This window comes from Carassius carassius, chromosome 35 (genome assembly GCF_963082965.1).
Source record: "Carassius carassius chromosome 35, fCarCar2.1, whole genome shotgun sequence".
NCBI classification, from domain to species: Eukaryota; Metazoa; Chordata; class Actinopteri; order Cypriniformes; family Cyprinidae; genus Carassius; species Carassius carassius.
The window spans coordinates 15,939,561-15,953,514 of NC_081789.1; the positions used below are offsets into that span (position 1 = coordinate 15,939,561).

At 36.4% G+C, this 13,954-nt stretch overlaps 1 protein-coding gene across 1 annotated transcript in view; it reads left to right on the plus strand.

Moving 5' to 3' along the window:
• The first annotated feature begins 12,672 nt into the window (after positions 1-12,672).
• prex2 (phosphatidylinositol-3,4,5-trisphosphate-dependent Rac exchange factor 2) overlaps positions 12,673-13,954 on the plus strand; it is a 149,047-nt gene continuing 147,765 nt past the window's right edge. Inside the window, exon 1 of the mRNA XM_059524606.1 lies at positions 12,673-13,103. Coding sequence (XP_059380589.1) covers positions 12,966-13,103 — 138 coding nt within the window. The 5' untranslated portion in view covers positions 12,673-12,965. The remainder of the gene's footprint in view (positions 13,104-13,954) is intronic.

Consider the following 13,954-nt stretch of genomic DNA (forward strand, 5'->3'; position numbering starts at 1 on the left):
TGTAAGTGGAATGTAAAATGTATTACAACTCACCCCACCACGTCATCCAGTGTTTAGCTAGCTGTATTAGCATGATGGTTTGAAATTAGCAAGGTAAAAATGCAACATATTTTGCTTGATAATTCTAAAGTTATATGATTTTATCTGCAACAGTTTAATTATTAAGCAAAATGTACCTTCATATACACATTTACAGCCTTGATAACCATTCATAATAAGACCATTTGGGTGGAAATGGTGGAATGCTGATTGGTGGAAATGGTGTTGTTACAACTCTCCCCATGTAACAACCACACCTGGTCTCCCCTACGAAACAGACATTGCTATGCAGGGTTGATATTAGAGTGTTAGTTTTTTTTTACAAACACACATTTAAGTGTTCTGAAGGATTTTAGCGTGTTATGCAAATCTGTGTTGTGTTCAGTGCATTTATACCCACCTGACAGGGAGGAAACGTTCTCAGGACTTTGGCTAACGTTCTGGCAAGGTTCTTTCAAATGTTATGGACAAATGTTCTTCCTCTAACATTCGTTTAGAGTTATCTGGTCTTTAAACGTGTCCTCAAAATGTCAGCACAAAAACAGAATTGAACATAATTTGAATATTCTGAGAACATTCAGAAGTAACATTTTCATAATATAGGCTAATGGTAACTTAGCAAAAGGTTCTTAGAACATATTTGGTTGGCTGGGTAGGTGATTGCATAGAGCCCACGTCAGTATGTGGCTTAGGTCTGTGCTTCAGTGTAAATCTGTGGGGTTTTTCCCTGCTGGCTCTATAATCTGCCAGGATAAGTAAATAAATAAGGGACTGGTCATTTGTTCTCCAACTTATTGTACTATAGATGAAAATAGCATGCACTTTCACTACCAACCAAGGAGCCTGGTTGAATGGTCATAAGTTTAGAACAAATTCTAACCGATTATGTTTATTCTTTCATTTCATTCTTCCTTCAGTTATCCAATCATCCCAGAGAAGGCTTTTAATAGGTAGCAACTGGCATTTGTTTGGAGTAGCACCCTCCAGCTCTTGGTGACTCCCGTTAATTGTAGCTACAGCATTCCTCTGTTTGATTCTGTATTTATCAGTCTGTAGTGCGGTTAAAGGTCTTGAACCAGCAGGGCTTTGTAATTGCATGGCAGCAGCACATTTTTCAAATGCTTCCCCCTGTGTCAACACTCTGCCACCTGTTTTACACCCAATTACTGTGCAACAAATTACCCTCAGACAGGCACTGACTGGAAAGCTGATCCTGGAAAAGCTGCTCCAATGTGGAAAATGAAGACCTTGATGGAGAATTCCTTGGGAACGTGGTTTGTAAAAACATTTAATGACACTTTAAATTAATATTCTATTATTCTTGTGCTGCACACTTGTTTATTATAGCAATGGCATCTTCCAATTAAGTTCAAGGAGGCTATTTCACACTTGCCTTTCACTTTCTTGCTGATGTCCACCATCATTTTTGTCCTCGATATAGCTTGAATACAATTAGCCACCTCACTGTAAAGAATCATGAAACTCCTGCGTTCAGCAATAACAAAAATAGCCGTTTACCAGCTTCCCACATGGGCTGCCCAACAGAATCATATTTCTGACCAGTGGTTAAGTTTTGCACTAAAAACAAACAGCTCTGACGTGTTTTTGAGGAGTATGGACAGGTTGAAATACAGTAGCATATTCATGACTTGGTTACTAAAGAAAGCAGATCGTGTTCATGGTTTGTGGAGGACCAGAGACGTTTATATAAATAAATAAATAAATAGGGCTGGCGGTTATAGACTGAAGGTGGTTTGTTGAAGCCTCTGATTGAAAAGATGCTGTTAGGGACCGTTTGAAACACCTTTATAGCTTTGTGGTAGTAAAAAGTCTGGAGATTTGGAAGTAGTATTTGATTTTTAACAACTACTCTCTAAACATGGTACCAATAGTATACTTCCAGACAGATCATGCAGCACTGTGTGGCCTGTTTGGGATTGCAAATTAAATTGAAAACTATGCAAACAATGGTAGCAAACGACATATTGAAAATAAATATCTCAATGATTCAGTTCCGATTCCTTCCATGCTGAAAAAAAAAAAAAACCTATAGAAAACATCAGATAATTTGTAATGGTTTAACTGGTTATAATGAGAATCATATTGGTTTTCATTGAAACTGTAGTGGTCTCTACTGGTAATTGGTTGCCTATTGGTGGCTTGTTAAAACCTCAAAATATGTCCCAAAACACAATACAGAAAACCATATTTAATGGTTTTAATGCTTAATAGTTGATGGTGTGTAATGATTGTAATGATATATATAGTCAAAACCAATTGAATTTATGTGATGGTTTTATTGTTTTTGTTTTTTTTTCAGCAGGGTTGAAATGATTCTTTAACTATATGATGCTATGTGAACACCAATCTGTCTTAAGTCTCACAATTATTACTGGTTTTGTATTAGCAGGCTGTATCTTTTAGTTTTTTTTTAAAAAAAAGGAACAGATTCATTAGTCATTCGTTTGAGACCACCATTATCACTTAGTTTGTTTTAGTTTCGCTTGTAGGAATCATTTTAAAAGATCTCAGAGTCGGACCATTTGCTTGCTCTTTGCCCTGAACTGTTCATATGTTAAATGAACCTGCTCGTAAGAGTCATTCGTATTTTTGATTCATTCAATAAAAAGAACTAGATTGTAAGTGTGCGGATTTTGATTCACTAAAACGAACTGGCTCATATGAATCATTCTTTTGGGATTCAGACTGAAATGGTTGTGCTGTGTATTTAAAAATGATTAAAGGTTTCATAAGGGTAATTCGTTCAGGAATCATATACTATACTGATCATGATGTTTGTTTCACATTATAGATTGAGTAGAACTGTTGCGGCTCCATTAGAAAAACCTCCATTTAGTGCATATATGGATCCTCATATGATAACTGTTAATGGGACGAAAATCATTCATTTTGGGTATTTCAAAAAGGGAACCAATTCATTTTAAGTGTATTTTTGCTACTACATGCAAACCCAGTGCATTTACCAACTACTATTTTTTTTGTAAATGCCTGACCAAGCCTGAAGTTTTATGTTTTACTGGTCCCTTTACTCTGCAGCTCACACATGTTCCACAGACATTTATTTGGTGAGATTTGAAATCTATTCATAATTTTTTTGCCCACTATATATCTTAATCAAAGTGAAGCTTGTGTGAAGTCATTATGTAATAGAAACCAGCAAGTGAATCCCTTGTGCTAAAACATGCTAAAAGGTCACTGTCTCTGAAAAAACGTGAAAGCCGCGGGTGAGAATCAAATGAAAACACTGGTATTATCTTCAAACAGCCACAACAGGGTGATCTCATAGTCATGAGGAACAGAGTTGTCATCCCAGGCTGCTGATTTATGGGAGATTGGGCTTTGCTGTAGAGTTGCACGTCTCACTCAAGATCTGTGTCCCATTAAGCTCGAGAGAGAGAGCGGGTTTGAGAAGAAAATGGATCAGAAAGACAAAACCAGCATAAAATTACCTGTGGAGGGCAAAGAAAATTTACTTTCTAGACAGCCATCCCTCCCACTCCTCCTACTGATCTTCCCGCTCTAGTGGAGACAGATCTTCTGTCATTATCTGCTGCTGAACCTCAGAAGATGAAAGCAGATACATAAAAGATTTTACAATAATTCTTTAGGCTCTATATAGGAAAGTTACATGTTACATTGGACCCTTTATATAGGACATATTTTATATACAGTAGATATTTTGTAAATTTCCTACTGTAAATATATAAAAACGTAATGTTTGATTAGTAAATATGCATTGCTAAGGGCGTAATTTGGACAGCTTTAAAGGCAATTTTCTCTCTATTTTTTTTTTTTTTTGCACCCTCAGATTCGAGATGTTCAGATAGTTGTATCTCAGATAAATATTGTCCTATCCTAACAAACCATACATTAGTGGAAAGCTTTTTCATTCATGATGTATAAATCTCAATTTAAATAAAATTGACCCTTATGACTGTTATGTTGTTCGAAATTCTGCTGTTGTTAATTTGTCATCAGGATAATGCAAAAATGACTAAAGAGACTTGATAAAATGTGTTGAAAACTTGTAACATAGAATGCCATTGCAAAATTACTTTATATAAAAATATAAATATTTGTAGCAAATATAAATGCATTGCTAGCAAATAAACAAATAAACACATGAATGAATGGATAAATAAAAACATGCATACATAGAGTACACACATTATGGCAGGGTTAGTAGACGTCTGAGCCAAAGTGATCAAAATAAAATATTTTGATGCTTATAATCTATCATACAGACTTAAAGGTGCTTTTGACTTGGGCCAGAAAAATTCACCTTGTTTTGTTCCACAAGCATTAGTCAGGCTATATTTGTTCAAGACCTGGCTTTCCTACTGTTGTTTTTGGCCTACAGTTGATTCCATACCAGTGCATGAAAATATTCACAGAGGCAGGGTGTGAAAAGATGTTTATGTGTGTGTAGATGTGATCATATTTGTTATGACCTGCAGGAACTATAGTAACCGTGTGTTATTTTATCTCGGACACCTGTACTGGATTCCGAGTGTAATCCTGAGATACTTGAAAGATTAAGCTGACAGAACTGTATATAAAATAAGCAAAAAGTTCACACTTCTTTTTCTCAGGCAGAGAGGGAGATTTACTGAGCTTGTGTTAAATAAGTGTCATCAGTCTCGTGTGACTGAAGACGTTTAGTGTGTTAAACTTGCCCTCAGACTATTAGAATAAGATGTAAGGTGAAGTGAACTGAGACAGAAATATGAATTTGAAGAAACATGCTCATATTTATATAGCACTTTATCTGTCAGCCTGAAAATGTTTTTTCTTCACAGTCAAGGGGCAGATAAATTCCACTTCAGATGTTTGCAGATGTTGGAGATAGAGTTGTGTTAAATGTAAAATAAGGCCATTGTTTAAAAGGAATATGTGATTCTGTCGTTCTCTGTGATTCAAAGGCAAAAAAAGATTTTGTGGGAGAGAATTTGTTTAAGGATTTATCATCGTAATATACTAAATATATTATTAGTGCTGTCAAATCAATTAATTGCGACTAATTAAATCCAAAATAAAAGTTTGTGTTCACATAATTTATGTGTGTTGTGTATTACACACATACATGTATTTATCCAAGAAATATTTACACACACACACATTTCGGATGTGATTAATCACGATTAATCGATTTGACAACACTAATTATTATTATTTTAAAGGCTAACAGTAGAAAATAATAAGCCTTGACTTACCTATATAAAGCTTTGACAATAATTATTTTGTATCAGATTTAATGCTTTTTCTGAGATTCAGTGGAAAGTATATGTTCATATTTCTGGCCACTTGAACATACCTGTACACACATTTGTTTTTCTGTTATGGTGGGGTATTGACTTTTGTTGTTTTTATACACAGCTAATCACATTTTTCATCCATTCACCCTCAGTGAATCCCTGCATTTTCATTTAGACATTATTTAGCAGGTAGCATGCCATTGTGGGGAGCTGTTTTATAAGGATTTAATGCTCTCTCAATTCCTCCTGCCTCTCTTCATCTTACAGAAGTGACGAAGCTGCCATCTACTGGTCAGGACTGATAATGAGTGCAGCGTTAAATAATTTACAGGTTTAAAGGGATAGTTCACCCAAAAATGAAAATTCTATCATCGTTTACTCACCCTCAAGTTGTTCCAAACCTGTATGAGTTTCTTTGTTCTGCTGAACACAAAGGAAGATATTTGGTAGAATGTTTGTAACCAAACAGATCTCAGTCCCCATTGACTACCATAGTATATATTTTTTCTTACACTGTAAAACATTTCACGTTGGTTAAACTTATAAACGAAAGTTCACCTGCTGCCTTAAAAATGTGAGTTAACTCAACTTACAGATACTCTTTGTTTCAACTCAAGAAGTTAAGTTTTACAATTTATTAAACTAATGGTCATTTGTTGTTTCAAATTGATGCTCTGAGTTAAAAAAACTTACTATGTTACATTATCAGTTCAAGAAAACTCAAATCAGCTCATAATAAATAGACTTGTAACTGGTCTGCTCAAAAATGTAAACAATTTATTGAAATAAATTCAAGTAATGTACAAGCTTTAACATTGGTTTGAAAATACAAATTCTTGTAGGAAAACAGGTTTTTAAAAATTTAAGAACACAAGTGCTTAAACATCCATTTCATCAAAACATCAAAGATTCTCTAATAATATACAGAACTAGAAGAAAGGTAGATGAGTGGTATAAAAGAGGTATAGAAAATGTAACTGAGGGGGAAAGAAAAGGCATGAATTGGGGAAAAATGAGGAGTGGCAGGCAAAATAACGGCTCATCGATCACTTCAAAGATTGTAAGTGTTCTCTACATAAACAAGTACATGAAGCTTTCTGACCTTTGAATGATTTGCACAATACATGGTCATTGACTGTGTTGAACAATACTCATGTAGTAAACTCTCACTAAAAGCAATAAGAATAGACATGTGAAATTGGTCTATTTCCAATAAATGCTCAAAGGTTTTTCCTTATAGTAAACACTTGACAAAAAAAGGAAAAAAAAAATACCTTTAATATTTTGTTATATTTGTACATTATATTATTGATGACATGTTTAGGCACGATATATAGTGTACAGTCGTGGCCAAAAGTTTTGAGAATTACATAAATATTGGAAATTGGAAAAGTTGCTGCTTAAGTTTTAATAATAGCAATTTGCATATACTCCAGAATGTTATGAAGAGTGATCAGATGAATTGCATAGTCCTTCTTTGCCATGAAAATTTACTTAATCCCAAAAAACCTTTCCACTGCATTTCATTGCTGTCATTAAAGGATCTGCTGAGATCATTTCAGTAATCGTCTTGTTAACTCAGGTGAGAATGTTGACGAGCACAAGGCTGGAGATTATTATGTCAGGCTGATTGGGTTAGAATGGCAGACTTGACATGTTAAAAGGAGGGTAATGCTTGAAATCATTGTTCTTCCATTGTTAACCATGGTGACCTGCAAAGAAACGTGTGCAGCCATCATTGCGCTGCATAAAAATGGCTTCACAGGCAAGGATATTGTGGCTACTAAGATTGCACCTAAATCAATAATTTATAGGATCATCAAGAACTTCAAGGAGTTTCAAAGAGGTTCAATTCTTGTAAAGAAGGCTTTAGGGCGTCCAAAAAAAGTCCAGCAAGCACCAGGATCGTCTCCTAAAGAGGATTCAGCTGCGGGATCGGAGTGCCACCAGCTTGCTCAGGAATGGCAGCAGGCAGGTGTGAGCGCATCTGCACACACAGTGAGGCGAAGACTTTTGGAAGATGGCCTGGTCTCAAGAAGGGCAGCAAAGAAGCCACTTCTCTCCAAAAAAAAAAACCATCAGGGACAGATTGATCTTCTGCAGAAAGTATAGTGAATGGACTGCTGAGGACTGGGGCAAAGTCTTATTCTCCGATGAAGCCCCTTTCCGATTGTTTGGGGCATCTGGAAAAAGGCTTGTCCGGAGAAGAAAAGGTGAGCGCTACCATCAGTCCTGTGTCATGCCAACAGTAAAGCATCCTGACACCATTCATGTGTGGGGTTGCTTCTCATCCAAGGGAATGGGCTCACTCACAATTCTGCCCAAAAACACAGCCATGAATAAAGAATGGTACCAAAACACCCTCCAACAGCAACTTCTTCCAACAATCCAACAACAGTTTGGTGAAGAAGAATGCATTTTCCAGCACGATAGAGCACCATAAGGCAAAAGTGCCATAAGGCAAAAGTGATAACTAAGTGGCTCGGGGACCAGAATTTTGAAATTTTGGGTCCATGGCCTGGAAACTCCCCAGATCTTAATCCCATTGAGAACTTGTGGTCAATCCTCAAGAGGCGGGTGGACAAACAAAAACCCACTAATTCTGACAAACTCCAAGAAGTGATTATGAAAGAATGGGTTGCTATCAGTCAGGATTTGGCCCAGAAGTTGATTGAGAGCATGCCCAATGCAATTAATGATAACGTTACCTGCAGACTTCAGGTCGAAGACCAACTAAAATATAAGCACTGTGAACCAAAGTGATATAAATATTTTAGCGTTTGAGGCTCTGGAAAACAGTGAATTAACGAGTGGAAAACTCGTGGTGTCGTATTACATTCGCGAAGTACAGTCAAATTGGCTAACATGCAATAAATCGCAACATTATTCATTTATCATTACAAATAAAAAAACAAAAACTCACCTTCCTCGCATTCTTTGTGTTTCCCGACATGAATTGGTGTAAGGTCTCCAGGCAGCTGCATTAACTCAAAATGGCGATGGCTTCTCTCTGTATTTCGCGCTCACCGTGTATCGCCCCTCCCCCAACATATAACTTACAGACACGAGTTAAATTAACTTTTACAAGCCAGACAAAACTCAGAAGAAGTCAAGACAACACATTACTTTACGTTTAAATTTTCAATAACTTATAAACTTAAGTTCAGTATCCAAAACTTAAAATGGCAATTTAATTTAAAGAGGAAAAGTAAGTTCATATAACTTATTTGGGCTATGATGTTTTACAGTGTACTATGGTAGTCAATGGGGACCGAGATCTGTTTGATTCTGTCATTCTTCCAAATATCTTCCTTTGTGTTCAACAGAACAAAGAAACTCATACAGGTTTGGAACAACTTGAGGGTGAGTAAACAATGACAGAGTTTTAATTTTTGGGTGAACTATCCCTTTAAATAGACCTACAATAAAATCTCTAATCAAGTGGCATCTTCAAACAAATTATGTTAGAGTACATCTAACTTAACTAAAATCTATTTTTAAGCTATTTTATTATTATTATTATTTTAATTTATGTGTTTTTTTTACATTTATTCCAAAATAATTACTGAAGGCAGTAACAATTTAAACAAAGAACTGATGATGTTCAGCTGTTCTTTTTAATAATACATTTATTTACGGATCATCAATCATCAGCGCTTGGTAAACACTCTTCACAGAAGCAGAGATGAACTGTAGCCTACCTTTAATTTCAACAACAGATTGCTTACTAAAATCACACGTTTTCAGACCATTTGAAACTTGATTTTGACTTGATAAAGTGGAGATGGGTCTGTTAAAAGTCAATGGGCTCAGGGGAGGCAAGAGAGTCCTGCTGTTATAGCTTATATTTAAATAAAGTATTTATAAAGTTATAACTTTACCTGTTGGTGTAGCTGTTTGGACAGCGTTTCTTTAGAAAAATAAGTGATTTATACGCTTTTTATGTCATATGTTGTATTATTTGCATTATTTTATTTTTGTATTATGATTTTGTTCTTGTCCAATTTTTGGAGGTGACACTGCCTTTGTTTGCCTCCTCGGAGGAAACGCACCTGGTATGTATGTATTTGTTTGTTTTTACATTTATTTATTTACATTAATTTTGCATTAAAGCAATACCCGCATGTCGTTCCAAACCCGTAAAAGCTTTGTTCGTCTTCGGAAAAAAATGCAAGATATTTTGGATGAAAATCGGGAGGCTTATTTGCAGGTATTTAGGTATTTTAGTAACCATGTTACACATTTGACAACCATACCGTGTCCATTTAAAAACAACACTAAACCTTTTAGTGATTTGTTTATATTTGAATTATGTTTCTTTAAAACCAATGTTACTTATTGTAATATAGTAGCTATTTTGTTGTATAATCCAATGAGATTTTTTTTTCAGGTTGGATTAAGTATCCAAATAACTTTTGGAGCCACTGTATAAACTGGCTTGCTGGAGCTGAATATTCTGTAAAAACATGAATATATTTGACTTATGAATGAAAAGTTAATAAATAAATAAATAAAAGCATGAACGATAATATTTTACTCTGGTACTAATTAATGGGAATTAATTGGACATATTAGTAGTTGGGTCTGAATATGTATATATATATATATATATATATAGACACACACACACACACACACACACACACATACAATTATTATTCCCTTTTTTATCATATGTGTAGGATCAGTAATTTCACTGTAATGGCAACGAATAGGCTGTTCCCAGAGTGCTGTATCAAGGCACCTCAGTGGGAAGGAAAAAGTGTGGCAAAAAACGCTGCACAGCGAGAAGAGGTGAGTGGACCCTGAGGAAGATTGTGGAGAAGGACCTATTCCAGACCTTGGGGGACCTGCGGAAGCAGTGGACTGAGTCTGGAGTAGAAACATCCAGAGCCACCGTGCACAGGCGTGTGCAGGAAATGGGCTACAGAGAAGCAGCACTGGACTGTTGCTCAGTGGTCCAAAGTACTTTTTTCGGATGAAAGCAAATTTTGCATGTCATTCGGAAAACAAGGTGCCAGAGTCTGGAGGAAGACTGGGGAGAAGGAAATGCCAAAATGCCTGAAGTCCAGTGTCAAGTACCCACAGTCAGTGATGGTCTGGGGTGCCATGTCAGCTGCTGGTGTTGGTCCACTGTGTTTTATCAAGGGCAGGGTCAATGCAGCTAGCTATCAGGAGATTTTGGAGCACTTCATGCTTCCATCTGCTGAAAAGCTTTATGGAGATGATTTCGTTTTTCAGCACGACCTGGCACCTGCTCACAGTGCCAAAACCACTGGTAAATGGTTTACTGACCATGGTATTACTGTGCTCAATTGGCCTGCCAACTCTCCTGACCTGAACCCCACAGAGAATCTGTGGGATATTGTGAAGAGAAAGTTGAGAGACGCAAGACCCAACACTCTGGATGAGCTTAAGGCCGCTATCGAAGCATCCTGGGCCTCCATAACACCTCAGCAGTGCCACAGGCTGATTGCCTCCATGCCATGCCGCATTGAAGCAGTCATTAATGCAAAAGGATTCCCGACCAAGTATTGAGTGCATAACTGAACATGACTTTTTTAACTGACTTTTTTTGTATTAAAAACACTTTTCTTTTATTGGTCGGATGAAATATGCTAATTTTTTGAGATAAGAATTTTGGGTTTTCATGAGCTGTATGCCAAAATCATCAGTATTAAAACAATAAAAGACCTGAAATATTTCAGTTGGTGTGCAATGAATCCAAAATATATGAAAGTTTAATTTTTATCATTACATTATGGAAAATAATGAACTTTTATCACAATATGCTAATTTTTTGAGAAGGACCTGTATATATATATATATATATATATATATATACACACACACACATATACTGTATGGCATCATACAATGTCTTTTAGATGTAACTGTCTAACACTAGAGGGCAGTATCTGATAGCAGTAAAGCATTGTCACATCCTGTTACTCTCTCAGCTCTGATGCTGCTGTATCTCATGTCCTCATAAACTAAACATGTCTTGGTTCACGTCATAACATTTTAACCCAGGCTCGTAGATGGTCTCTGATTTGACCACAGCAGAGCTCCTCCAGAGGATACAGTGCTCAGCGAGTCAATAACTGGGCGATATTAAATATTTGGCTCGGCTGATCAAATTTTATTGAGCTATTTCAATTTGGCAGACACTGCACAGGGCAAACACTCGGTCCGCAGAGGGAAGTAAGCAGACTGGTGCTGAGAATACAAGAGCACAGGCCTCATTTCAGAGACCTCCTTGCTTGAGAGTCAAATATCCTAAAGCTGAGCAGAAAGAGCACAGCTATGAGAAATAAAAATGTATGGGAAATGCTATCATAAGAATAATGTATGTAATATATGTATATGTATATCAGCAGCACAGTCACACTGCAAATGTTTATAACCTGCAATTGTTATTTTAAATAGATATTTCTACCTGAACCCATATACTGTTTTGAGTGGTATAAAGTAAGTTTCGGCAATATTAAATAATAATTGAACCTTATTTATAACCAATTCTTATATAACCAATTAAAGATTTGGGGGAGGTTTTCTTGTATTAAATAACAAGAAAACCATGGCATTGGTTGTTTTCTTATAGGGTTAATTACAGTGAAATAGATGGTGTAGAAACAATTTTCAGTCAGAAGCTGCAAGTTCATTTCATAATTACAAAGTAACAGCAAGAAGAACATTGAATTAAAGATGATTTTTTGAATCAGGAAAACTGAAATAGTATTTTCTACACACCACAATAACCATTTTTGCAGTGTAGGCTAAATTGTAGTTTTCCCAAATGGAAACATATTGTGTAAGGTCTGATGCTGCTCATAAAGATATATTTTTTTTCTTTTAAACCTTTTCTTTTTCTAATGCTTTAATGGTTTCAGGGAAAGTGGGAGATGGATTTACTGAGGCATGCTATGTACTGTAAGACACTTTAATGGCTTATGTTAAGGTAAAAAGAACTGAACAGCTGTATAAACTCCATTTCTTTAACTTTTGTACTGAACCCCCCACCCCCCATAATTTAAAAATATTTTAGCTTCTGTGATTAGAACTATAAAGAGTTTCTCACATATGTATTTCAGATAAAATCAGATTATTATTTATTAAATTATTTATTAAAATTCAGATTAAATCTGGGAGAATTTTTTTAACTTTACCCCCATGTCATTGCATCATTGCATTTTGTTACATAACTAACATAACTCTTCTCTTTAATGCCATTCAGCTTTTTAAAGTAATGTAACAATTACAGGAGTCTGGGAAAGGCTTGCATTCTAATTACCCCCAATGTCATCAACATTTCCCCACTGTGCTGGCACGAATTCCCAGCCATTTATTTCCTGTCCTTTTCATGCTGGAGGGAGGCTGGATTTAGGATGAAGGTCTCGGGAGTCGCATGGAGCAAAGTTTTTGATTGATATCCAAAAGCCATTACTACACTTTTCTCAGGCGTGTAGAGTAGTGCTGAACTTTGATGCTGCTTCTGAATGCAGCCGATTCGTAGATTGTTTTTAAATTGCATTCATTTGTTGGGGCGAATTTGTCCGCTGCTTTTTCATCATGTTTCAAGCCTCCAGCCGGCGTCAGTTCGTTTAAACTTCTCCTCTTGCAACTTTTGCGACTCTTAAGACCATCGAAATGACTGAGGAGAGCAAAGCCGAACACAGAGCCGAGAGTGGGAAAGATTTAGAGAAACAGCTCCGTTTGCGAGTTTGTGTTTTGAACGAACTTTTGAAGACCGAACGGGATTATGTTGGGACGCTAGAGTTTCTCTCGGTAAGTGCGACTAATCGTTTAATTGGGTAATTTAATATTTTTTTTGAATGTAGATAAGGAAGCATTGCCCACCTACACAGACACAATCAAATAGACGCATGCAACTGTACGCGCGCACATCATCTTTGAGTTCCTGCGCGCGTGAGAGTCCAGAAGAGTCGGTGAGGTCTTGCCGTCTTGCTGAATGCTGTGATGAAAGTTAAACTATGTGCACCTCTTTCATCGATGAAAGCAAATGTGCGAATTATGCGGCGATTTTTACAGCTGTTGCACTTTTTACCATTTGCCAACTACCACAGTTTGCTATATGCATCTAAAAGAATTTAAAATTCACATTTTTATTTAAATGAATTAAAATTAAAATTTGCAGAAATATGTGCTTTTTAGAAATATTTCGCGTCCTGAGCTGCACTGGACGCGTACTGTTTAGTGCGCTTGGAGGGAATGAGCAGCATCAGAGGTCTTGCGGTGAACCTCAAAACCCAGACCGTGCCATGCCTGTCAATCCCGCTGATCTCTGTGGTTTGTAGCTCTATCTAAGAAGAAGAAACTGCATAATTAGTCTCAATTTAATGTGTGCATCTTTTTTTTTTGCGTTGGAGCACTTCTCTCCAGTTGACCCTAAGAACGCAGTCAATGTTTGGATTCGCAGAGAAAAGTACATTGCTCAGAGGTTTTATAGCTCAGGAGACTAACTCTCAGTTGCTTATTTGTACATCTCAGTTTTTCCTCAGCTATTTCTCCTAAAATTAAAATCGACACATATGTGGACAGCACTGACTTCTCTGAGTTTTGATTGCAGGTATCTTGGCAAATCTGAGACATTATTGAGAACTCTTTTTAAACACGAG